The 26437-nt window shown below is 41.3% G+C and overlaps 1 protein-coding gene across 1 annotated transcript in view; it reads right to left on the reverse strand.

The window, feature by feature from the left end:
* The window catches only part of ERBB4 (erb-b2 receptor tyrosine kinase 4), a 429738-nt gene that overhangs the window by 24040 nt on the left and 379261 nt on the right, over positions 1 to 26437 (reverse strand). Inside the window, exons 21-24 of the mRNA XM_075710522.1 lie at positions 7237 to 7392; positions 4398 to 4473; positions 2311 to 2457; positions 274 to 371 (exon numbers count right to left, since the gene is read on the reverse strand). Coding sequence (XP_075566637.1) covers positions 274 to 371; positions 2311 to 2457; positions 4398 to 4473; positions 7237 to 7392 — 477 coding nt within the window. The remainder of the gene's footprint in view (positions 1 to 273; positions 372 to 2310; positions 2458 to 4397; positions 4474 to 7236; positions 7393 to 26437) is intronic.

A 26437-nucleotide genomic window follows, 5' to 3' on the forward strand; every position in this document is an offset into this window, starting at 1 on the left:
AATGCAAAGTACTGAGCAGCTTGCAAAGCCAGATCTTGTACATGTGCTCATAAATACAAGCTTAGGAAGTGAATTTCAGATTATTTTATTATAACCATTTTTAAGATGCTGACACTGGCCATTGTACTTCATTCTTATATAGTACTGTGGCTGCTGTTTGCTTTAAGTTCAAGAGCACCTTGAACTTAAGAGATTCAAAGGCAACCCCCTTAACAGTCAGGTTTGGCAGGCAGAATTATTTTTTTTATCCCTTGATGTTGCAGAGTTGCTTACCTGAATTACTAGGTATCTCTGAGGGTCTCGAGCCATTCTAGAGAATTCAGCAGCCAGCTCCTTGAATTTCGGCCGACTGTCAGCATCAATCATCCAGCCTGGGGACAGATGAAAGATCAGAAAGAAAACAGTTAATTGTCAAGGGAAGAAATCACTCAGTTTTTAAAAATGTACAAGTTTGAAGTCCTTGATGTCCTTGATAGCTCTGCCCTAAAGAAAAGTTGCAATAAAGAGCCCAGAAGAATGGAAAGCTAGAACTTTATGATGCATCTAAAATGGAAAACATCTGGTCTTGGCCAGAGAAGGCTAGATTGTTCCACATTGCACAGATTTCTTCTTAATTTGCTCTGAGCTCCTATTCACCATCCCCAAAACAGAGAGCGCAACAATGCCTTGTCATTTTCTATGTCTGTCTTGCCCATTTAGATGTCAGCTCTGACTGTCTTCTGTTATGGATGCGTCCAACCTCTAATGCAACGATTCTGATCTCATCTGAGTCTCGTGGGTTTATTACAAAGTTACTACTAAATACAATTTTACTTTAACTGACCTACTGTTCCACAGTGACTTAGATTAAAAAGAGCTGTTCAACAGATCTACAGGACGACTGACCTCACATCTGCCTTTCAGGTAATTCTGCACTGACGTGTCCGCATCATTAACACAGACCTCACACAAGGTATTAGATGCTATTTTAATTGAGTAAGGGTGATTCTTTTGTCCTTCACTCTCCGAGAAACATTCATTAGGAACAACAATTCTCAATCCCTGCTACTGCTTTCTGCAAAACAAGCAAGTAGTATAGGCAGTCACCACCAGCAACTAGTTTATCTCAGTGTCAGCTTTTTCTAATGGAAGATCCTATCAGCAGCTTCCCAAGAACATGTTCTCATTTGCCAGGGAGGCTAAATGAAGCAGGCCTTATCTCCTTTGTGCTGTTTAACTGAAGAAGCAACCAATGCAGGAAAAACAAAGCTACCATAGCTTATAAAGAATTTCACACAAACATTACAGGACTAAGTCTGTACATCTAGCTGTAACTTTCCATCTTTCAGAATACCCCACCTACGAGGGCTTCCTTTTGTCCACTGAGATTCGCCTCATACTCATTAGAAATCCTATCAGATGGAACATTTTTGCACTCAACCAACATAAACCCCTTGCACTATTCATACAATTTCCATACCTGCATGCACAGTACAACTGTTTTCAGAAGATACATTATTTACCTCTTCTAGTTTTATTTTCTTTCAGTGTTTTTGTGTACAGAGCAAAAGGGAAAGGACTATATAAGATGGATGAGATGTCTGTATGCTAATCTCACTTAAATTAAGTCAGAAACACCAGAGAGATATTCCTAATTCTTTTTAAATTAGAAGCATAGCCTTGGAGGATACTGTCACTAGTGTGGGTATCTTGGAGATAAAAGGGTAGGAAGAAACCATGTGCAGGCTGTTTTCCTTTTTTGCTACAGTTAAATATTCCTAAATTATTGTACTGGACTAAGAATGATAAAAAGTTATCCCCTCTGTAGCATTTCTTGTATTAATTTAATTTTACTTTTTATTATTGCTATTGCAATTATCATTCTTGTTACTAACAATAAAACATTCATGCTTTCTTTCCTCAATATTTGGAACCAGCATTTCTTCTCACAACCTTCACTGGCTGGGTATCCATGTAACATAATTATGTTTAATACTATCTTTTTTAACATCAAAATCAATTGTCATGGAAATGACAAGGGTTTACAATAACAATCATACAATTTTGACTTCACAGCAAGAATATGAGATACCATCTGACAGTAATAAGAAGCTGAGCTAACTCAACCCTTCATGGCTAAATTCATATCTGTTGCAATTGCAAGGAATGTGCATACAGTATTTAAATGGAATTTACAGTATCTTGGGAAGCTTTTGTTTTGAAGCAGCCTGCCCTATTACCCAGCACTGTCAGAGACTATAGATGCAAATGTTCTAAACCAGTGTCCCCCTTGCACTGAGCATAAGGATATTAAAAGTGACAATTACTTACACTTCACCATCACCATATAGACATCAATAGTGCAGATTGGAGGTTGGGGCAACCGCTCTCCCTTCTCCAAGAGGTCAGGGATCTCTCGAGTTGGGATTCCATCATATGGCTTCCCACCAAAGGTCATAAGCTCCCAGATAGTGACCCCTAGACAGAAGAAAAGAGTTAGTATTCGAGGTCATATGACTCAGATTCCTTCACAATTTCTTACAGCGCAATATTCTGGCCCAATTCTGGACTGTGATCTCTTCTTCACTACCAGTGCCTGTAAAAACACTGAATTTTGGTCTGCCATTTAAAAAGCTCCAGAAAATGGTGAAACAGCACTTTGTATTGATCTTCAAAAGTAACTTCCCTCATTTTTATTGGTGTAAGAAGCAGCATGATAGAACTGAGGCACAAGAGAAAGGTCTAAGACAAATAAATGGTGGTAAACGGATGCAATAACAAAATAATGCATCACACTTTTATCATATCAAAAGGGGAAATGAATGGCTGATGTACTCTATTATTTTAAGGGGAAAAACCACAAATGTTCCCTAACTTAGAGCATCAATTTCCCACAAAGGTACAGCACTGAGTAACATTATGTCATTGTCTTTGCCTTGTAAGTCATTCACAGCCACTTGTATTATTTTTTTCCTTAAATCACCTTATGGATTTGAGTTATGATACTGCTGTGCTTCAAAACCAAGATTCTCTTTCTGAATAGCCATAGGATTTGTTTTGGCATCGGAGCTAGAAATAAAGATCATATATCATAAGTAACGGAATTCATCCCCCAACAAAATCTTAAATATTGAAAATGATTCTCTCACACCAGTTTAACTTTTATTTTTATTGCAAAGGTCATTTTAAACACGCCTCCAGGTCAGTAACCATATTTTGCCAGTTGTCATGCTAATGTGAAAGGTGATGGGCAAAATTACCATATGTATAAAACACATATTTATTTCACCCTTCTTCACCTCTTTGTTGATGTTCAGTAATTCTAACTTGCCAATCATTTTTGGTCTTGTCCTTTCTGATTATAGATATTCTGGGCTTCCTGAATTTAAAATTATTTTCATAAATGAAGGCATACTTTTTCCTAAGTGATATGGGGTATACGGAATTTGAGGAGAAAAAGCAGCTTTACATGACCGATTTAACTTCCATATGTTTTTCTCAGCTGAATAGAAGAGGGCAGCTAACCAGCAAACAGCGTCTTTTGCTGCTACCCACAGGTAAAAGTGAGTAATGAATAGAATTGTACACCTTTTTGCTTCCAAATTATATGGCAACAGGAAATGCAAATAGGAGTCCATAGCCCCAGATACTGCTGAAAAACTCCACTTATAAAGGTACACATGATTTCATAGCTATACTAGATAAACAGCCAGACAGCTCAGCAGATGTGGCACAATAGCTCGTCTGGATAACAGAATTAACAACAGTAAATTAATATCTCATTTCTCAAATGTGTCTTTTTTTTTGGTGTGTGTGGAGTCCATGTGAGTTGACCTGTCTAACCAATTCCCAAGTCATCTGTGAAATTAAATGGATACTTCTTTTAGTTAGCTTGGAGAGCTTGTCTCTCTCTCTTCTTTCTCTTGCTGTATTTGCTCTGTATTATGGCAAATTCCCTTTTATCTGACTGTAGGTACAGAAAGTCCCATAAGCCTGAAAATGTTTTTTGACATTCATGGCTTTTAGAGTTAAGATTTTCAACGGACTGCTGAGAATTATGACCTGCAGCTGTATTTTTATGAATCTGTGGCTGAGCTGAAAGAGGCCTTCTTCTGTTATAATAATCAGCCAAACTGCTACCAGCCCAAACCTTACGGCAGTCATCCCAGTAGGGACATCATAATAATACATTAGTATTTCAGTGAACACGGAAGTAACGCAAGAGACAAGTAACAATTGCTGTTTAGAGTTATGCATTTAAAAAAAAAAAAAAAGGCAAGAAAAAGAAAAAAAAAGCAAGAACAAAACCCACTGGAATTAACTCCTCTAGGAAAAGAAGATATCTTTAACATAGTAACACATCTTGGTTTAATGCTTTACAAGAGACAAATTTTTAAACTAATCACATGAAGATTTACCATAGCTCCAAACATCACTCTGATGGGTAAATTTCCTGTAGTGTATGCACTCCAGAGCCATCCACTTAATTGGCATCTAGGGAAAGACAAGAGAAATGTAACCTTAGAAATATAATATTAGAACAATACAGATAGATCCTGTATGTAGACATCAGCTTCCTCACTGTTTCCTTTTTCAACTGCAAGCTTAAAAAAAGCAGCACTACCCAGCAGAGGAAATGGTTGTTCCTGCCCTCTAAATGGGTCTGTGTCTCATAAAACATATGGAGGTGAGAAATACAAACCAGTTATCTGCAGAACTCCTCATAATACCCAAATTTTACTGATTCAGATGTAGTGGAACAACTCCCTTTTTCATCATACCCGTGTAAAGATGGGACCAACACAAAAATTACATCCAATCCCCCTAAATCTGAAGTGCAGCAGAGAAGGTGGAATACAGAAGCTCTTTTGCCTCAACAGTTTGCAAAACCAGACACTGTTATCTCAATTGCTCTCTAATTAGGCTAGTTAATAATGCAGTGTCCATAATACTTCACAGTCCACATAATCACCATCAGAGTAAACAGGCAATGGGGAGAATTTACAGTGTTTAATTTCTAACTCCTAATATTTGTTAGGAACTTAGCCTTCCGAGTTCTCTGTATCATCACTGCAGTGAGAAAAGTTGCTCCTGAAAGCATGTCAGAAGTCCCAAGTTAGCCTTTGGCTCTGAATCACCCTTGGGGGGAGTTCATCTCTTCTGACAGAGAAGGCTGTGTAGGCAAACAAAACCTAGGTTTGGCATAAGGGTTCGCCCTCATGAGTTCATGTTAAAATGAGATTCACAGTATTTTGTATTCCTGAGCTGGGCCTGTGAGGCACAGTCTTGTAGTCCATTAATTTCCAATGGACAGACATTAAAAACAGATTTTTACCTGACATGGACTTGTATGGGTCGCCTCTAATTTGGAACTATGGAAGATGTACTGGAATGAACTGGAGAGATACCTAACTGCATGCAAAATCTGAACAGATGGTGGGTGTAAAAGCAGAGGATGTGTCTTCAGTCAAACCCTTATGAAAATACCGTCCATGAAGTTGACTAATGAACATAACCTATACAGTTATGGCAAAAACAGCACTCTATAATAAAGGCTGGCTCAGCACTTCCTCCTCCTCCACTAAACTCTGCAAAAGTGTATTGCTTTCATTCCCATTAAATATGACTGGGTCATTCCAAACTTGAACAATTGCTGAAGTAGCAAAGCTGTATTGCTCATCATGGGATAACTCAGGTTGGAATGGACCTCAGGAGGTCTCTAGTCCAACCTCAGGCTCAAAGCAGGTTCAGCTATGAGATCAGACCAAGTTACTCAGGGCTTTATCCAGTCTGGACTTGAAAATTTCCAAGGATGGAAACTGTACCACCTCCCCGGGCAACTTGATCAATCGTTTGATTGTCCTCATGGTGAAAAAGTTCTTCCTTTTATCCAGTCTGAATCTGTCTTAGCATGTTCTCAATACAACTTAAAGCTGCAAATGTTTTCCGGATTTCACAGGACGCTTCTCTGGAACTGGGAAGTGACACATCTGACGTGTAAATCCTGCTCCAGAACTCCCAGCTGTGGGATTGGCCTCACAAGTCCAAGACACCATCTAACAGCTGCCAGGGAACAGCTGGTTTGCAAGGACCAGCTCATTTTCTGTCATTCACTGGCTGATGGAGGGAAGAGACAGAGGGGTTACTGAAGAGGGGATTAGAGAACTGAAGGAATTGGGGAAGACTGCCAAAACTCCACCTCCCCTGCCAGGAGGTCTCTTTACTGGGGAAATGGGAAAGCACTGGTGACTCCTTTCAAGCTCTTCACCTCATTGACTGAAATGCTGATATAATCCATGCAACAGCTGCCAAGGGCAGCAGCCACACAAATAAAGGAGCAGCCCGACCAGGAGAAAAGCACACACTGGCAACAGCTGTTTGTCCCAGACAAGGGCATGAGTAAGCACAGAAAAACACAGATAGCAAGTAGACAGAAAGCAAACTGAACATTCAGGAAAAGGAATGACAGGAGGGGCAGAATCTCTTGGGATTTTGTGACAGGTTGAAATGTGGAATTTTAAGATGTTTAGGGAGCAGCCGGCAGCAGTACGTACTTACAGCCTTTACTTACAGCCTTCTGAATTTGATAACGCATTAATCTGAAGGCATTAGAAATGAGGTGAGGCACTACATGGATGTTGTACAGTATGCTGAAAAGTAATATGGGAAAACGTCTGGTTTCAAAATTATCCTCAAGCTAGCTTTTTAATGGCCTGGCATTCAGCATGGTATTAGAGACTTCGATGCAAGAAGTAGCATATGCAGACTCTTCCAATGCCATAGAAGAGGTGGCTTTTTGCTGAGCCTATGTAAGCTCTCATATGCTACAGATACAAACATGTTCTGTGGCCTTCCTTTTTGTTTTCTGGAAAATTACTTGTCTGGGAAAATGGGACTGCAAACTATTGAGGTCCATACTGACCAGAGAAAGGGGCTTGGCAGAAACACCCTAGGACATCCATCACTCATTGAACTGACTTCAGAAGTCTTCAATACAAGACACAAAATGGAGCACAGGAACAAAACCTAATTCTGAGTGTGAAAACTATTCAGACAATTATATTTTGGCACCTGGAGAAGCTCACTGAGCAAAAAATGAGCAGCTTTTACATGTGCTGTCAGAACACAGTTTGCTGTCACTGACAGACTTTCTTACATAGATAATAGTCCCATAGGGACACACTGCCTTAAAGAGTAACTTCAGGAGGTTTGTCACAGTGATATATTTACTTCCAGACATGTACAGCACTCACTCACCTTCCCTCCATCAGCATTATACTCCTTCTCATCCCCTTCCAAAAGTCTGGCCAAGCCAAAGTCAGTGATCTTCACATGGTTTGGTGATTTCACCAGGACATTACGGGCTGCTAAGTCCCGGTGGACAAGTCTCCTCTCCTCCAGGTACATCATTCCCTGAAGGACAAAGAACAGTAAAATAATCTTAATGAGTCTTGCATGATTTTTTTAGAACTTCTTTTCACTGGTGACGTGTAAAATTTCTGGTTCCCTTATTAGTATCCACAATAAGAAAATGGCCTAGAGGGCAGAAGTTCAGCACTGCCCTTGCTCTGAGCAGGAGGTGGGATTAGATGACCTTGGGTTCCTTCCAGTGTGAACGATTCTATAAGATTCTGTGATAACTGCCAAAGAAAAAAAACTGACAAAACCCCCCCACAGATATCTCCTTTGCTCCATCAAGTTTAAAATCTGGAAATGTAAGAAAAAGAGAAGAAATATTACGGCCCTTATTTTTCAGACAGGAAATCTGAAGACCATAAAAAATAATCAATTCAGCTAGAGCCCCACAGAAATTAGGCCAGACTGGGAAACAATCCCAGCTCTTCTATGTTCCAGGCAAGTGTCTTCAATCCAAGATGAAGCTCCTTATCCATCTCCAAATGCTTTTAAGTTGGACACAATTTTTCAGTATCCCCAGTGGATTAGAAAGAAAACAATTCTTTATTCCAAGTAGTGCAACCCACTTGCCTTTTCACTCCCTTAAAATTTTGCATGTAGTATTATAATAAGACACTAGATCAATGGCCATTTTTTTTTTTTTGAGCATATATATTGTTACAAGCACTTTTGTTAGCAAACCCATCCATCTGCCTTTAAAGATAAGGTAAGCTGCCTGGTCTTAACCTTATTCTTACTCTGATGAGAGACTAACCATCTACCATCAGTATGGAAGTTTACATGATGCTTTGTGACACTGAGATGAACACCAAAGCTTGGTCTTATTAATTACATGACACACAAAGGATAGACAGGCAGGGTTACAAGCCTATAATTTCATTAAAAGGCATTTATGACATTAACCATCATTGTAAGAACCTACAGATGAAATTACACACTTGATAATTACCCTTAAGGTATCTCTTAATATATTAGCTCTGTATAATATATATGGTAATTTTTAAAAAGTCATTGTTGAATACCAAAGAGATCATATTATCCCATAATACAGACGATAATTCAGAGAGTCACAGGTAGTGATTAAAATAACCAGATTACTCAGTGTTATGGGGCAGATTTTATTCCCTTTCACAGCATAAGAAGCTCACATATACCTATCCCCATGCATATCAGGAGGACAATGCATATGGGTAAGCCACCACTCATGGTCACTGGGCCAGAATGTAGCCCTTTCTTGACAGAAAATGGATGCCTTTACAAAAAGCAAGTGGAGCTCTAAACTGCTGTGGCTTTTAGGTGAAAAAATTCAGTGCAAACACTGCTAAAAGGTTTGAAAAGATGTGGGAGAACATTTGGCATAAACACTATTTCATTTTTAATGTGGTAGGCTTTTCTGCAGTCAACATGAAGGTGGTTTGAAAGCGGACATGGGGACTCTTTGGCATAAAGCAAATAGAATTAATTTTTAAAAGCACTGCTAGTTGAAGCAAACACACCCTCCTGCCAATTGCAAATCAATACTTTTGGCTGTTGAACATCAGAACTGTAAGTCTTTGAAAGCATAATGTTTTTTAACATCAAATTAAAACCTATAGAAAAAGGACAAATAAATCTCATAGGTCAAACAATCATGAGTCACACAACAAACACACCATGAAACCAGAAGCACCATGACTTAGCACAAGAATTACCATCTGAAGAAATCCAACCAGAGAAAGACAACACAGTCAATACCAATGACACTCTGTAACAGAGGAAAAAGAACCACAAAAGTGGCCCTGTAAAATTCAGACAAATTGGGAATTCATATAAATCCTGTTTCACATCTCTAACACTGAACAGTAACCAGAAAGTGCTTCAAGGCAGTGTCAACGTTGCTCATACCAAGCACTCTGGGAAGTAGGTGGACTACAGCAACCTCCCAGTCTCATGTCTCCTCCCTTTCTCTTGGGGATCTTGCAGCCAGTTTGATAAGATGCCTGCAGGTCAGTGTCAGCCAACCCGTTCGGATGTGCCTCAGAAAGACACTGAGAGAGCACCATGCCCATGCTGTGTTGGGCTGAACAGTGAATGCAGGTGTACAGGGCTGTGCATGCTTTGTGGAGCAGCCTCTGTCCCACAATCACATGTCCAGCTTTGCTGCTCTTACAGATAGTGAATCTAATCTTAAGGGTGGCTTCAGGGTGCCCTTAAATATACCACATAGTCATTCCTCACACATCTAAAATTATACTGGTTCTTTCCAGTTCCTGAAAGTGCTGCCCTTGAAGCCAGGATTGCAGTCATGTGCAAACAGACAGGAGCCCTTGTGCATCACCCAAACACTTCTCTCCTGCAGCTCACAATCTCTTCCTCCGGCTTGCATGGGATTAAGAACCTCCTTTCAGTCTTGCATCTTTCACTGCGAAAGAGCTCCTCCCTGAACAAAAAGTCTCAAGGTGCTGCTTAAACTTCCTTTCTACTTAGTTTAGGAAAGATCTCAAATTTTTAGAATGAACAGAATTACTCCTAAAACTTCATAGATTTGACATAACTTCCAGTATCCTTATTTGATCAAAATTCTCAATACCTCAGTTTAAGGGGGGAGGGGGGAGAAAAGGTAGGTCCAAACCTGCAAACAGGTCTTTGTGGGCAGAACCTGATGATGACACAAGAACCCAGCAAATTTGATGAGAGAATACTGTTGGTATCAGAACACATTAGGCCCAAATAAAATAATAATTTTTAGTAGATTAATTTGCACCTATCAGCACTGAAATGATACGAAGATATTGCAGATTTCTTTTGGCAGAAATGAAGAAGTAGAATTTCTGTCTTCTAAAAATCAAAACAGATGACCTGTACCAAGGCTTTAGCCTCCCATCTTTAGCTAATGATGGGAGGAATGGATGGTAAGGTGTCCAGAAACATCCTTCATTGAAAGATTTGAACAATCAAACCCTTAACCATGCCTCCTTGGTCTTATTTTACCTTCTCTACATATTCAATTTCCAAGCATTTTTTAAACATGTAGGGTAACACTTTAGGATGTTTCACTGTTTATTCTACTCATTCATTTCCATTTATTTCAATCTTGTACTATTTTTAATATTGTCATAGTAAGATTGTGTTTTATTCAACCTAACCTCATACTCTCTTATGAAATAGATGTCTAATCACCAACCTGGATACTGCTTCTAACCAATAACACACCTGGTTTTCTTTTCTATCCAGAAAGAGGGTAGAAATAGCTGTCTCTGTGTCACTGTACTTACAGTTTACTTCACCTCTGTCAAACAAGCTCCTCAGGGCTTTTTCCCACCTGTGTTATCTGCAAAGCTAAAAACAACCCTTCTAGGGTTGACAGCTACAAAATCCTCTGCAGGTCTATGACCTGCAGAAATGTAAATCCTCTTAGGAATACCCAGTATAAACATGTTTGATTTTCCTGATAACCTATCAACAAGTCTTAAAGGTAGATGGTGGAAGTATAAGAGAAAAGGTAGATATATGTGTATGTTTTCAATAAATGAGATTACACAAGCAAAATGAAAACCTAAAAATGGGAATCTTACAGTATTGACTGCAGCAGTGCTGTCTAAACATATACTATGCCAAGAATCATCATTTGAAGGCATTTTTGCATCTGGCAGGAAAAGTGCTCTATATGCATCTCTAATCCTTTTACGTGACACAGAAGTACGATAACAAAACAAAAAAAAATGTTCTGCATTACACAGCTGGTGCCATCACCACCCAACAAGCCCATGATCAAATACCAAGAGGACATTTTATGAGAGTTACAAGACAAAACTACAAGTGACCCTAGACCCTGACAATGGAAAGGGATTTGTTTGTAAAAATGACACTTAGAGCCAGATCCAAGAGACACTATGCTGTGCCATTTGAGGTGTGATCTGTGAAGCTGGAGAAATGAAGCACCCTTCAGGATTTGTCCAAATTAGAGCTATGCAGATCCCATATAATTACCGAACCATAAAATGTCCAGATAATAAGAAACCCCACACTTTAGTATATGTATTAGAATATCCACAATAGGGTGGAACTTTAATGCTGAAACCACTGAGAGGAAAAGGTTCAACATTAAGCCATTAAGGATCAGTTGTCCCATTATCTCTGAGCCCAGATTCATCTCACACAAACACAAGAATCAGCCATGACCTACCCGTCACTGACACTTCCTCATCACAGTCATTGCAGACGTTTCCTCACAGAGAATGTCATTAGAAATGCAGTTACTGCTAGGATCCCTTAACATAAAATCACTCTCTGAATCAGCGCCTAATGCTATTAAGAAGTCAAACAGCCACTGCAAACAGCTATAACACAGATAAGTTGAGGAAGTCCCTTTGGAACTTCAGGATGAGCGAGGAATAGCCTTTTATCTTTCACAGCTGCACCCCTTATCCTCACCCAGTACCAGAGTCACGTACAAAGACAAATGTGTGCTATATGGATCTTTACCTAGACATACATAGCAGTAAAACCGCCTGTAGCCTAGATCCATTCTACCCGTGTGATTATGCAACTGGGAAAATATAAATTCTCCTTGCAGAAGCAGACACAAATGCCCTTGCCAGGACTTTGTTTGGTGTTAAAGGTCTTTTATCCTTCCCTACACAATTACTGACCTGCCCTGCCCTGCCCACGTGTTTATACATTTCACACAAGGCTTGCAACAGCACCAGGGGAATGAATAGGAATGCTGAGGATGAGGAATGAGTAGAACAGCCTTGTAATAAGCCAATACAGCTTTGTTCAAAGAAGCAGGGTGGACAGGAAATGGCCACTAGGAGCTTAACTCCATTAAGAATTTCCTACCTGACACTTTTCAACCTTGATAATTTTCTATGTACTAACTAGGGGGGAAAAAATCAGCAGTTTTACTAGCTGAGGTGAATTCTGCTGTATACCCATCAGTTTATTCTTGGATCTGGCTAGAAATAACAGAGAACAAAAATTATCTTCTTGAATAGACTAAAAGTTAGTCACTAAGAGCTATAAAGGAAGAAAGCCTTTCCCAATTTTATAATGGAATGTTTGTGAAGTCTCCAGGCCTGTGGATAGACAGATTTGGTATGGTCAGGTATGGTCATGCTCTTTTCATGAGAAAAATGACAGACCTGAAAATGAGATAACATGTGCTGGCAATAAACTGAAGTGGAACAGTGGAAAAGAGACTTCAGGAGAAGAAGGAGAGAAGACAATGAGATGGGACAGCTTTCTGATCTTTCCAAGTGCTGAACTGTGGTAGAAAGTATCATATTAAGTTCATAAAATATTAGGACTTCCAGTGCTGCAGACTTCTACAGAGGAGTATCATTAAAGGTGGGCTGGTGGTGGAAATAAAAGAACAAAGGGATTTTTTAAAAAAGCAAAATGAAACTTTTTTGGAAAGTTATGGGTTTGTCCCCTGAGATCTCCTGCCTTTAAGATGTGGTCACAATTTGCTGTTTTCTTACTTTACTACCAGCATCACTTTCTGCTGCTGTCATTTGTCTCCCAGTTCCTGAGGGCAGTTTTTGAGTATAGCCTCCATTTGTACAGCTCAGAGTGCAAGAGTTGCAAGCACAGACTGTTTCAGATGCTGTTATTTGATTTCCTTCACTTTTCTGGACTTTGAAAAGTCCCACCTCCCTGCTGAGGATGCTTCTGGATTCGTTTCAAAGGTGGCAGCTGCCGTTCAGGGAATGTCCAACTCTTTGAATTCATGAGCCTTGTCGGAAAGCTTGTTCCATTAGGTGCCTGCACCTCATTTCCAGAAAAAAGGTATTCATTACTCGGGACAGAATTTAAGCAGGTATGTACGTTTCATTAAATGCAAAGTCCCTTTGGGATGATTACCAGAGATGAACTGAAGTGTGCTGAATCACTAACTAAAGTATATACATATGTCTTTGCAAGATATAAGACATCATTCTGCAAGACCATTCAAATTAAAAAAAATAAGATAAAGACCTTCATCTACCCCAAGAATTTCAGCAGTACGAGCAGACAGCAGATGTACTATAAACACTTTTTTTTCCCTGTGTGACTTTTTGCTGTTTTCGATAATAAACATTATTTTCTCCCTAAACAGAGGGAATGTTGATCTTAACCCATCCAGAAATTAAGAGCAGCCTGTCTTTCTTTGATAATAACTTCCACCCACCAAAGCCAGCACACATGGCAGATTCATCAAACAGGTATGTGAAGGAAGAAAATTTCAAGCCCAACTCAAATCTCATGGACATTTATCTCCAGCCTTGGAGACTGCCCTCTTTTCATCCTAATAACTGGAGGCTAGCTTAATAACAGGAATCACTACAGAAAGCTTGAAATGATCATCTTTTCCCCTGCGTACCCCATGGAAAAAGTGTAATTTTACCTGGGGCTAAATACGCTTTCAAGGAAAACGCGGTGCCCTTTGTTGTCAGGAGCAACCAGAATCATCTAAGTAGCTGTTACTCCAGAGATAGCTGTGGGAGGGAAAAACTGACACCGCTCTGAAATACACTGACTCAGCTGCAGAGGTGTGAATTGTTATGTAGGTCTGCTTGGGAGCTGGGACTGGAGGTCATCCTCACAGCCAAAGGAGAGCGAAGGATGCTAACAATTTCAGTCCAAAGCTGCCAGACTGAGCTGGAGACTCACACCTTGTGCTATGCACACCTCCATCAGGTTAGTTGCCAAGGACTGCCGAAAATGTCTGGAGTTCATCCAACCCCAGTAAAGCTGTCAAGGGAGGTCCATTCCTGCATCCTGGGCTGTGGTGTAATCCCAAATATTTAGGAGTTCAGTTACTGCAGATTTATATGGGGCAAGTTAGTAACTCTCTCTCTTTGGTAGAAGTAGACAAAGAAAACTTATGTGATAGCAATATATTTCTTCCCATCTCCTGTTCCCTTGAGTAAGCTCGCTCTCTTAACATTTCTCTTCTCCACAGTTTACTTCTGTTTGAAGCAATGGGCTATTCACATGTAACAAGCCCTGTCTTGGGATAATGGTGCTTTTATCTCAAACTGGCTATCTTTAAATGCAGCCTTAGGATACAAAGCTGACATAACTAGCTGGATTTTCCTACAGCAGATTTGGACCTGTCCACCTGACCAGGACCAGACAACTGAAACTTTGCTAGACCTGCACTCCGAGCTGGTGTGACATGAGCAGTGTGGATGCTGTGTATTCATGCCTGCTAATAAATCCCTTTTCTCCTAGTCCTTTTGTGACGTTGCTAAATGCCTTCAGACTAAACATTTCAGAGTACACAGAAGCAAGCCCAAGACTATCTGTATTTGACTTAAGAGGCAGGATCCCAGTGCAGCTATTATTACCCCTATAGAAAGATAACAAGTGCAAATACAGCTCCTGCTCAGGTAACTCAAGCTAGTTCTGCTGTGAGAAGAGTTAGCGGTGATGTTTTGTACACAGGTTAGTCTTACGTCTCTCCATTTGTGGATCACCCAGAAGTACAAATTCTGTCTGCTTACACATTGGAGTGTGATTGCGTATTGGCTGACTCAGCTGAAGGACAAAATCGAGATGAGCTGGCTTGATATCAACCACAAGAAGAGGACACATGCTACCTGTGGCAGTAAAAACATGCCAGTTACCCAGCAAAAGAACAAGTCTGGAAAAAAAAGTCTACACCAGATCTTTGCTTTGCATCATGTGCCTGCTGCAGTATATTTGTTCCAGTAATAGGAGTCCTAAAGCTTGATTTACTGCATTGCTGAGCTATGGCCCAAGACACAAAATAAAAAAAGACGCTAAAGCATAACAGGTCAAAACAAAGTCAGGAAGCAAAAGTGAAGGGAAAGAAGCTATGAGGCTGAAGTTTAGATGAGAATTACAGGAAAAATGCAGGCTACTCCAAAATGACAGGTTATTCATAAAGGGAGAAATAGTAGAAAGAAATGAGAGAAGAAGCAAGTTCATAAGCTTATGACATTTCAAGACTTAATTGACTGGACTGAGCAGACATTTTGATGGGCCCAGACCCACTGCAATCTTAAATTAAAATCTCAGGAGTGCCTTCTCACTCCTTCAAAGCACAGATAAATGGGTCACTGCTGAACTGACTGGTTCACGGTTCTTAGGTTGTGGGGCTCTTAAAACAATGCTGTCTATCTTGGGAGGGTGTTGAAGTTCCTCGGGCATCACCAGAAGGGGAGTTTGTTCCACTGTCATCATCAAACATGTCCTTTGTCTGAACTACTGTGAGAAGTACGAGTTGTCTCCTTGGCTCCCTCAAATTATGCAGATACCTAGATTAGGTGGTGCTGAACATAAAGAGCCTGCGAAGCACGTCATGTTCTTCTGATGAAAAGATGTTACATAAATGTATTTAGTAGCATAAGCGATGAGATGCAAAACAGGTATTTCAATACTGCTCATATCGCATGTGCCTACAAGTTCTGGTCCCACCTACAGGCACATCTGTGCAGCTGCTACATGGGCTGTTTAGGACGGGAGGAAAAAAAAAAAAACATTCCTATGCATGACATTCCCGTGGGAGGGAGCTGTGGAGTTGTATCTCATCTCCATTTTGCAATTAACTCAAGACTCTTGCCACAGAGCTTCCTCAAGACAGCTGGGCACAAGGTGCTCTCCTATGCCAGCTTTAGTGCCTTCAGTGGGTAAACTGGCTCATATTGGCTTTGTAACCACTTCACTTGGGCCAGGTGTCCCAGCCTCCTGGGCTGTGTGGACACAGGCTACATAAGCCTCCTGCAGTACCTTCTCCCTATTCCCGAAGTGTTCAAAAGGACTGGGATGTTCTCCTATAATCTCTGAAGAAAATCACAGCTCAGCCTACAGTACTGCAGCCTAAAGGGGTGAGAGAAATTGTAGCTTGTAGCTGTGGTTATAATAAGCATATCACCAGTAAGGACACAGTAACCTGGATACCACTTTGCAGCTCCTCTCGCACCCTCACTAGGCCAACATAGATGTGATGCACAAATATACTTTGCGGCAGAGACACACCAAGAGAGTTTCTGATGCTCCAATTACTGAACAGGACCAAGAGCTGTAACAGGAAAAACTCAATAAAGTCAGGGACTCATGGGTAAATGGTCACCCCCAACACTTTGATAACGTACTTAGCATCTGAAGCCTCCCTGCTAGCTCTGCAGTATCTGCTTCTCACAGTGAGCACGCAAACCAGTCAGGTGTTTTCAAGAGACTGTCCTTGGGGTGCATTGCCCCATGTAGGAAGAGAAAAAAGCAAGGCAGAAGAAATATACTGACAGTCCCTGTGTAAGAAAAAGACTGACTGTTCAGACACAGACTTCTCTTCTACCACAGGGATGCCCTTCCCCAGATGTACCATGGGGCCTGGGCTCTGCAAGTCGGAATTTAATGCTTGCTGTGTCTACTAATGCTAACACAGCCCACCTTTGTCCAGGAAGCACAGAAGTACTTAGCACTGTTTTGGCTGCAACCACAGCTACGTGTTGTCAACACCTTTTTCTGTAAATGAAGCCTTTAAATAAGAACTGAACTGCCTAAATAACAAACTTACTACTGCAAAATTCTCCTTGCTGGCCAATAAACACTCATTGCTGATTAACTACAGCTAAGAGGCTGGCAGGAACACAGTCCTTATGACAAAGACTGTGAGTTATTGTTTCAAAAGTAAATCCTACTAACCTGTGCTACACATGCCAGCAGGAAGAATGTACCTATCCTCTGATTTGGGGAGTGCTCAGAGACTTCAGGTTTCAGCTCCCAGTGGATCACATACTCCTGGGAAGTGTTTGATGCTTTTCAAAGTGGCAACCAATGAGAGAGGTATCCGTGCGTCAATGATTTGAAAGGGCTTTTTGAATGCTATTCTTCTCTCGTAGATTAATTGCTACAGTCAGACTAGCTCTAGCTCCTTCCTCTGAAGAGGCAGGCAGGCTAAATGTGCTCTATAAAGGAGCTCCCAGTGCAGCTTTAACAGTGGAGCTGTGACCAGTGCTTTCTTAATACTCTGTACTTATAAACTGCCCATAAGGGATGTAACTTGGCTTTCTTGAAATGCAGCCCACAGAGAAGCCTGTGCTTGGAGGGCCAGCAGCATACCAAACAACGGGCTACCTTTCCCCCACCCCAGCCACTGACCTCTTGCTAATACAATTACAATCGGGAGAGTATATTGTGTAGTGCATTCACTCTCTCCACAAAAAGTGTATTTAAAATGGATTACTTCTGCTCCTTAGGCAGGCGATCAATAGAGATGTGGACTGCAATAAGTACAGAGATGTCTGTGGGCTGCAGCACTTATCCTCTGTGTCTCTTCAGAAATTAATTAAAAATCAATGAAGTGTGCAGCCTATTAATAAGGAACCTCCAGATTAACAGATAGAAGCACAGCCTTCCCTCAGTTTCAGAACGAATCCAGCCACAGTGCAAACACATTAGAAATTCTCCAGCACTTCAAACAATACTGTAAGAACTGTGACCTTTCACGGCTATGCCCTGCATCTGACTGAACTGCAATATTCTCAACTTTATGCACCCTTAATAAATTATATGCTATTTGTTTCAAGTCGGTTAAACAGGAGGACTTGGAGTAAGCATTTAGAGGCTTCAGAGTTACTGTGCTGGCTTTCTAGAAAATGGTCTTATGACAAAGCAAAATCACCAGCATGAAGATCGGACCCAGCAAACACCTAACAGAGGGATAGTGCACTTTGTAACTCCTGGGAGGTCACTCTCAGGATTCAGCAATAACTGACAAATTCAGTTATCTGACTTCTCCAACAATCTGAAGACTACACCTTGCAACCTGATGAACGCTTAATTACTGTGAAGGATTGAATTTGCCTGGGTTTAGAAGCAGCTGGGCAGGGGCTGTAGAAAGGCATTTTTGTTGCTGGTTTCTGTCAGCCAGAACCCCCATCCCTACTACCCTTCCACAGCCCAGCATGCAATGCACAAAATGTATATAATACACCTAGAGCTGCCAGCCCAGGTCAGGGCCCCTGCTGAGCAAAGAACAGCACATACCCGTAGCAACAACTTTCCCCTGCTTCCAAGAGATGAGATTCTAATAAAAACACCCACTCTATGTTAATAAACATAGTAATATAAAAAATAAATAAAACATTTAATAAACAAAGCTGCGTTTTAGAAGGAGAAAGATGAAATGACTTGTCCAGGGTCACTGGTGTTGGGACAGAGGCAGGGACTGCTCCTAGGTCTCAGCAATCCCCAGTCCAATACAACACCTATCTTCCCTTAGTTAAAACCCTACCTTTTTCAGATAGCTTTCTTGGGAAATTAGTACTGACTCAGTAGCAGATAATAATTTTCCACTGGAGGTGCACTGATAAACTGGCATGTCATGCACTGGATGCAAGGTTTTTCCAGAATTCAAATTATGCCACATTTTATGATAATAAAACACGACAAAACAGGTCTTTCCTGTATTTTGTGTACTTGGCTGGTTCAGATGAGACAATGTTTTTGGATAGCTGAACTTTTTATTCTCCCCTTCTCTTGGGCAGTGCCCACTGAGCATACAGGGAACACTGTGTTGGCTACTATCTTGTGTGTTCAGATGAAAATCCTACAAGAAGGGCACACAGCAGCTCCTTGCTTTGCAAAAGGCAAGTATGTATATAATTCCACTGATCGCCCTGAAAATACTTGAGAGGGGAAGTTTTTGACCTCAAGACACATGTTTCACATGACACTTTTGGTCCAATTAAAAGCTTTTAACATTATCCTGTGTTCTCATTAAATTAAGCATGGATGATTTTTTTTTTTTTTTTCCCTCAGCAGACAGCATGACTGGGGCTGAATGTCTGCGGTAGGCACCTTTACTTGAAAGATACCCCTGAAGCACACACAGCTTCAGGGCTCTGTATGACCACTTTTAAAATCATCATTTCAGTGTAAATAGGAATACAATAGGACAATGGAAGCACTGCTTCTCGTAGAAACCACTGGTTTCACAAGCTATTCTACTGCAAGGGCCACCGGGCTCCGTAGGAGAAAAGTGGAACAAGGGCATATTTACCCTCTCCCACTCCTATTTTCTTCTCACGTGAGCAGAGCAAGCAGTTGGTCTGTATGATGGCTTCTGCTTAGGACTGCAATATTGTTCTACAAAAGAAAATGTTCTGAATTTATTCTAAATGCTTTTGATACTCTGATTCAAGAGAGCTCTTGAATAAATTAAAGCTTTGAACTTCCAAACTCTGTTGCCACTTGGTTTCTGAGCACTTCTTAAAAACCCACATCACAGGTAACCATAGTTACCTATTTCGTACTTTTTTTTTCCCTTTTCTAATTGAGAAGCTTATGACAGCTGACAGAACAGGAGAGGGCAGCCACATAAACCAAGTGTGCTAGCTGATAATGGCTGGAGAAACCTGCTAAATAATCCATTAACCTTATTCAATAAATCCAGATGAATGCTAGAGTGGGGTGGGTGGAAGACAGAAATGTGGTTTCAAGAGACACATTATTTCCCCCCAGCTAAAACGTCACATTATTATTAACGGTTCAGAGCATCGCTGTGTTGACAGTGAGAGCCCACAGAGTGTGAGTCAAACTGCCACCGTGCCCCACTAGTTACGTGCATTCAGACTGAATAGCCTTCAGAGTGTGTGTGGGGGTTAATCATTAAATACAGCCTGTCACTTTTTCCTTTTCACTTCATGATGCTGAGGAGGGTGTTTATAACACAGATAATTTATCCAAGAATATATGAAAGGTCCATATGTTCCTTAAGTGTATGGAAACAACAGCCAGTGACTTTGCAGTGGCAACACAAGGGACAGCTGAGCACTGCCCGCTGCACTGGAGTGCATGACCTGTCCCCTTCCCTGCTCCTCTGTACCTCAGCTCAGCCCTATCGAGGCAGTAACACCAACCCCATGGAGATGTGGGGATAACACAACCAAGGCAAGTTTAGACAAGCCCTCACATTACTTTGTTACAGGTTACTCACACAAAATGAAGTATAATTCTACCCTTTAGGTATATGGACTCAGATAATTACGGAGCACTGACTGCAGTTAATATTTTGTGCTATACATCGGTTCACTCATCCTGCAAAGTGGTTCTACAGTTTTATCAAGGGACCACAATTCTACACAGAGGAGAAACTACTTCTGAAGTTGTAAATGCCTAAAAAGAAAACTTCATTATGTCCTCAAAACAGAACTGATTCTTCTTTTTCCCCTAGATCCCAGAAATATCTACATGTGGTTTGGCTCAAGCTTTCAAAAGCCATTAACTTTTAAGGTGAATCTCAGCGCTGGAGGTTTCAGTTCCTAAATCCGAGAAACTTCTCAGCGAGTGAGAACTGGCTGTTTTAATTGATCTCTGTATACTTCCCAGCTACAGCAAATACTTCAGTTACAGCTACGTTTTTGTCAAGCTGTCTCCGGAGCCATGGATGCCATGATTTATTCAAAAAGAAAGAAAAAGACTCATGACTTTGACATCTCAAGATTTGAGCATGTGGGTGGGTGAACACATTGGAAATTTTGAGAAATGCTGAGCTGAAACAGGTGACCTGAGTAGAACAAAGAGGAATTGGGGCAGGTGTTTTTCCACTGATAGTAACATTTCAAGTGTCTTAAGACTCAATTCCTGAGTCACTAAACTTAAAGAGAGTTTTTCCATTAATTACAACTGAGACAGGTTCAAGCCTTGGGTCAGTGCTGCTACCACTGCACAGCACCCAGATGGAACCTGCAAAGTGGGTTGAAAAGGTTTTTAACCACTGGCAAAGTAATTCACCAGGGAAGCACAGGAAACTTAACACCCTTGGGCTCCTCTAAAATCCCAAGTCTTCTTTGAGAAGAACCACATTTGACCCTTCTCCCCAGCTATGAACCACTGCCTTTTTGCCTTTTACTGTAAACCACAGCCATGAATTTTTCTATGATTTACAATGACAAACTGCTAGCGCTGGCTATGGAGTATGTGTGGGGCATTGCCTGGAGTAGCAAAAGGCCTTTTAGCAGGAATCAACTTCATCTAACCTGTGATCAAGACCTTCTGGGGACTGGCCACTAACACCCTGCCTAAGAAGTTGTCCCCGTTCCTCCTGTGGTTCTGCAGCAGCATTTCCATGCTCACACTACTGTTCCAGCACTGCTGATTTGGCATATCCCCACAAATGTTTTTGGCAAATTGCCATATAGACACATGAACATTCTTTTTCTTAGTACTGAAATGAGAAGATTCATAGAAGAAAGAGTCTGGTAATAGTAAAATCATTGCAGTGAGTAGAAAAGTCTCCTGTTGCTTTTGGTTCATTTGGATCAGATCCAAACACATGAGAAATCTCCAAGCACAGTTTCCACATCTCTTGGCTGGCATTTTTCAGCCATACCTCCATCTCTTGGCTGCTTCATTCACAGTAACTTCCCTCTCTCTTTTAAACTGCCTAGGTATTTCAAAGGCTCAGCTGTAGAAACTCATCATTTCCCCAGGGACCCAATCATGCTGGGTTTTTTTCCTCCTCTTCAATTAAAACAAACTGGCACCAGGCTTAAAATGTTTCTGTATCTTGACCGAAACATATTGATTAAAACATAGGCAAAGGCACAACATGACCCCCAAACAGAAATACTTTTAAAAATGCCTTTACACTAAGGATTCTTTAAGGAGCATGGCAAGGAGAATCAAGCTGTCACTGAGGAAAGCATAAAAAAGTCTGGTCAATAAATGCTGCACAGTCGCCAGGTGGTATGCACTGTCATGGAAAGAACGTCTTTTCTAGAGGCACTGAGATGGATGAGGATGCCTGGGATCACATACGGACACCTATCAACTGGCTTCTTGCCCATGAGATTATTATAGAACATAACACACCCATATATAATTCTGGCTCTGCCTCTCCAGAAAACTCACACAATTCTTGCAAATTGCACCGCTATGAAAATTACTTTTAGCACATCAGCACACAGACCACAGGTCATATGTGCACCTCCAATCCCCAATTCTAGAAATATTAGAATTAACTTATAAATTTCTAGCCAAGCACATACAGAACGAATGGTACCAACAGCTTCTCAAAATCCATACTGCATCTGCTAAGGGTCACGCCAATGGGTTGGGATGGGATGCAGCGGCTGCAATTCTTTTCTATCACAAGAGCTCAGAAATGACCATTCTCTGTTTTCATTTGAATTGACATTTACTTTTTTTTCCCCATTTAATGTATTTTTAACTTGGCTCCCTAAGAAATCAGGCTGGTGCAATCACGATGGGTGCATATTTATCTTTCTATCTGTCCTTCTTTAGTAATTTTTGATACTTTTGATTGTTTTCAGCCCAATTCGGCACTACACTTGTCTCAAAAGTTCTGCATTCTTATGAGTTTCCTGAAAGCAGGTAGGCAAGGAGAGGAGAAGGACTGTAATAGTCTTCCTGCTATTGCGATTGCAGTCTTTCTTGGGCACTAGAGACTCCATGTAAGAGAGAGACATTATTGAGGATACTTTAACTAGCACTAGGAACATATTAAATTCCAGATAACCTAATCACTAGACATAAATCATAGGCAACCAGCTCTCAGCAGCTCTACTGCTCATAAAACTGCTTTTCTAAAGAGCTCCAGGGGGCCTCATTGATCACAAATTCCATGAAGCTCCACTGAAGGAAAAAACGCAGCCTATTTACATACACTCTTCTAGACTAAAACTAGGGCTTGGTGCACCTAATGTGGGGAGCTGCAGACCAGCACACAGCTACCCATGGGATGCTGAACCCTCTTCCCCTTGAGCTGCTAAACGACACTAAAGTGCAGCTACAGAGATGCTGGTAATGGGGTCAGAGAGAGCCTTTCTCCAGGAAAACTACTGAAAGTTTTGTCCTTCATATGGTAATTTCTGTGACTTAATCTCACCCACCTTAGCCCATAAGGGGCTGAAGCCTACCTGGCCTCAAGCTTACAATCCCTATGGTCCCCTGTGTGATGCTGTACCCTATGGACAGTAGGTGTTCAGGAATGGGAAAGACACAACCAAGCACAGTCTCCCCTCACTAACTCTGGGGCTGGAAGCACGGGGTGGGACGTGCACCTCAGGCAAGCCTAAGCTGTCTGCACCTTGCAAAGGCCAAGGTTGGATGCACTGCAACTGTTTTAGCCTCACATTGGATGTAGGTATGGAGGGAGCCCAGGTGTTCTCAACCTGGAAACACCACAGCAGCAAGCCAGGACACTGCATCTGGACCAATCTGGTAAGTCCTGTATGGTGCCCTACTGCACCACACAGTCCTGTTTGCAGGTCACAGGTTCCCACCAACTTGTACACTTCTGCCCTGTCTTGCAGTCTGCAGTGGGGCTATGACCTGTAGAGCTTACCTTGTAGCAATGATGACATCCCCAGACCACAAAAAGGCTTCAGGAAGCTTAACACAGACTAATTTACTGCTCCTCAAGGACCTTGAAGCCTCTTCCAATACCAACCAAAAACCCCCTCTGAACTTTAGAGGGCCTGAGATCAGCTAGTTTTGAGGGAATTAGGTAGCTTCCCAACATTGAGCTCTCCCTAAATGTCCTGATGCATCCTGCTGATGCTGCAGGTGTGCCGGTATCCTGCTGTAACAAAGAGGCAATCCTACTACAGATATGTCCAGGAAAAAAGATGCATTCATTTTATTTTGCTGCTCTTGCCACTGGGATGCTGGGCAATCTGGGTGGCAAAAGAAATGGAAACAGGAGCAGGCAAGACTCTCTGAGACGGTCTGAAGGCAGGTTTCTTATGGCAGTCCCTCCATGGATTCTCAGCTCTTTAATAATGTGGTTGAGCCTACAGTGCCTTTTTTTCCTTTAGCGGGAGTACTAATCACAGTCTCATCTATCTAGATGCCTATTTTTATGAAACTCATACAAAGATAATATCTTTGAGACCTTTTCTTCCCTGTCAAATCTGAATAAATTCAACCAACATTTTGAAAAGTTATTGCAAGGGAAACTGCAGACAGACACAGAGATTGCAATGAGGCTAATTTCCATAGAAAACCAGGCTAAGTCCAAAAAGTCTTAAGAAAACTCAAGCCCTTACACATTCCTTTCTTTTAAAGGAAAATAGCTTCCCTTCTGTCTTTTAAAGGAGATTTAAAATAACCATCCAGCCCTGTCCTAAGGGGGAAAAAGCCTGAACTACATAAATACACTTTGGGCCTTATTTTATTGATGGCAAACCTCACGTAGCTCTGATAACTACCATCTGCTTGATTTGAACTGTGAGCTACTGTTCAGGAGAGAGACCGTACTGGAGCATCTTTTTATCACAAACTGGACCACCACCTCCCTGGCAAGCCAGCAAGCTTGGGCAGCATCCAGGGTTTTTTTGCCAGGGATATCTTTCTGATCTTTCCTGTAAGTGCAGCAATACTGTAATTCCCCAGCAGCCAGGCCGTCATAGAAGTAAGTCCCTCAGTACTCCAGAAGGTTCAGCAATACACATATCATACGGACAAATTTCATGTCTTGCTATGCAGTGGAATTACTGCCAACATAACAGACACAATACTGCCAACCTCAAACACTGAAAAATCAAGGCCAGTGCCTCTAAAAAACCAAGATGTTTACTCACAAAATTATGAAATTAAAAATACTTAAGGTGTTTTGTTCTTTTTTGCCCTTTGGCCTCTGAGACATTAGGGTCTGCTTCAACCCTGTTTGCAGGCTCATCCATTCTTTGATCTTGCTTTAAATGAAAGTAGAAAATCTCATAGAGTCTGACTGGAGCTGGAGTTTTCAGAATATCCTGAGGAATGGTGGTTTACAACACAACCGATGGCAAGGGTGTGGATATGCAAGAAGATGTGGATAGCGAAAGACATTCCCCAAACAGCTGACTCTCAAAGGTCTAAGTTTAGTTAATCTTTTAAATCTATTATAATTTATACTGCTGTATTCATACTACCCATTTATATCTCCTAGACCCACAGTGCTAGGCAGCTGCCTTCTGCCAATGAAAATACAATCCTAAGCCAATATTAATGTATGTGTTTACATTTTCAACATCCAAACAGCAGAGTCTTGGTATGTGTTGAATAAACAACAGGTAAATCACAATAAGCAGCTGACCTAGCAAACACCAAATGTTTTGGAAACATCATGCTGTGTGTATTTTAAGAAGGAAGTTGGTTTTGCACATTTCTTATGAGAGAGTTAACAGTGGCAAAGGAAAATGGATATCATCATCCCAGGAGTTGTGTGAAACAGCACAGAACCAGGTGGGAGTGAAAAACAGCTTTCATTCAGTACGAGTGTGAGAAGGGATTCAGTGTGCTGAATGTATTAGATGGCTGAAGCAAGAGATGTCACCCCCAGGACCCCAGCCAGGAAGCTCAAATGTCTCCTGCAGGGTCAAAAAACAGCCATGGAGAAAGGGAACTGCCTGAATGCCAACTGGATGTCTGTATGAGCCTAAGGGATGCTGCAGGATGACACACAGAAAGAAGGACAAAGAAAGTTAGAACAAGACTTTTAGCACAACATGAAGGAAAACCTGAGAACAACGGCTTCTGCATTGAATTCAGGCAGAGGGAAGTCAGGGGCTGTCTCCAGGGAAGGAGGGCTTTCCTTATATTTCTAAATTAACTAAAATTCATTAAGAAGAAAACTTAAACACATTATCTCTCTGCTATGCTCATGGAAACAGCATAACAGATCTCAATTTTTGGCTTATTGTGTAAGTCAGTCATTACTGGTGTTCAATCTTTGCATGTCCCTGTGGTTCCAAGGCACCGCAACATAACAAGACACTGTTCTTGGGAGAGGGGACAGTAATATTTTTAAGAGACAAAAGGGACAAACAGTTAAATACAAACAGCCTGAGCTCCCAAAATTTATGGGATTTCTCAAATGCAAATCCAGACTTCACAGTGTGCTGCTATTCCCTGTTCCGATGACATGAGCAGGGCAATCCTAGCCCCCTTCCCCCAGCTTCACTGACTCTCCTAGCCTGGGTACGTAGACTCTTCCGGGTTCTGACATACTGCTGGATTTTCTGCTGCCGGGAGCCATCAGCCTGCTTATCCTGTGAGGTGCATCAGTCCCTTTGGAAATGGTGAGAGCTAAAGAACTGGCAAA

This window comes from Pelecanus crispus, chromosome 5 (assembly GCF_030463565.1).
Source record: "Pelecanus crispus isolate bPelCri1 chromosome 5, bPelCri1.pri, whole genome shotgun sequence".
Lineage (NCBI taxonomy): Eukaryota > Metazoa > Chordata > Aves > Pelecaniformes > Pelecanidae > Pelecanus > Pelecanus crispus.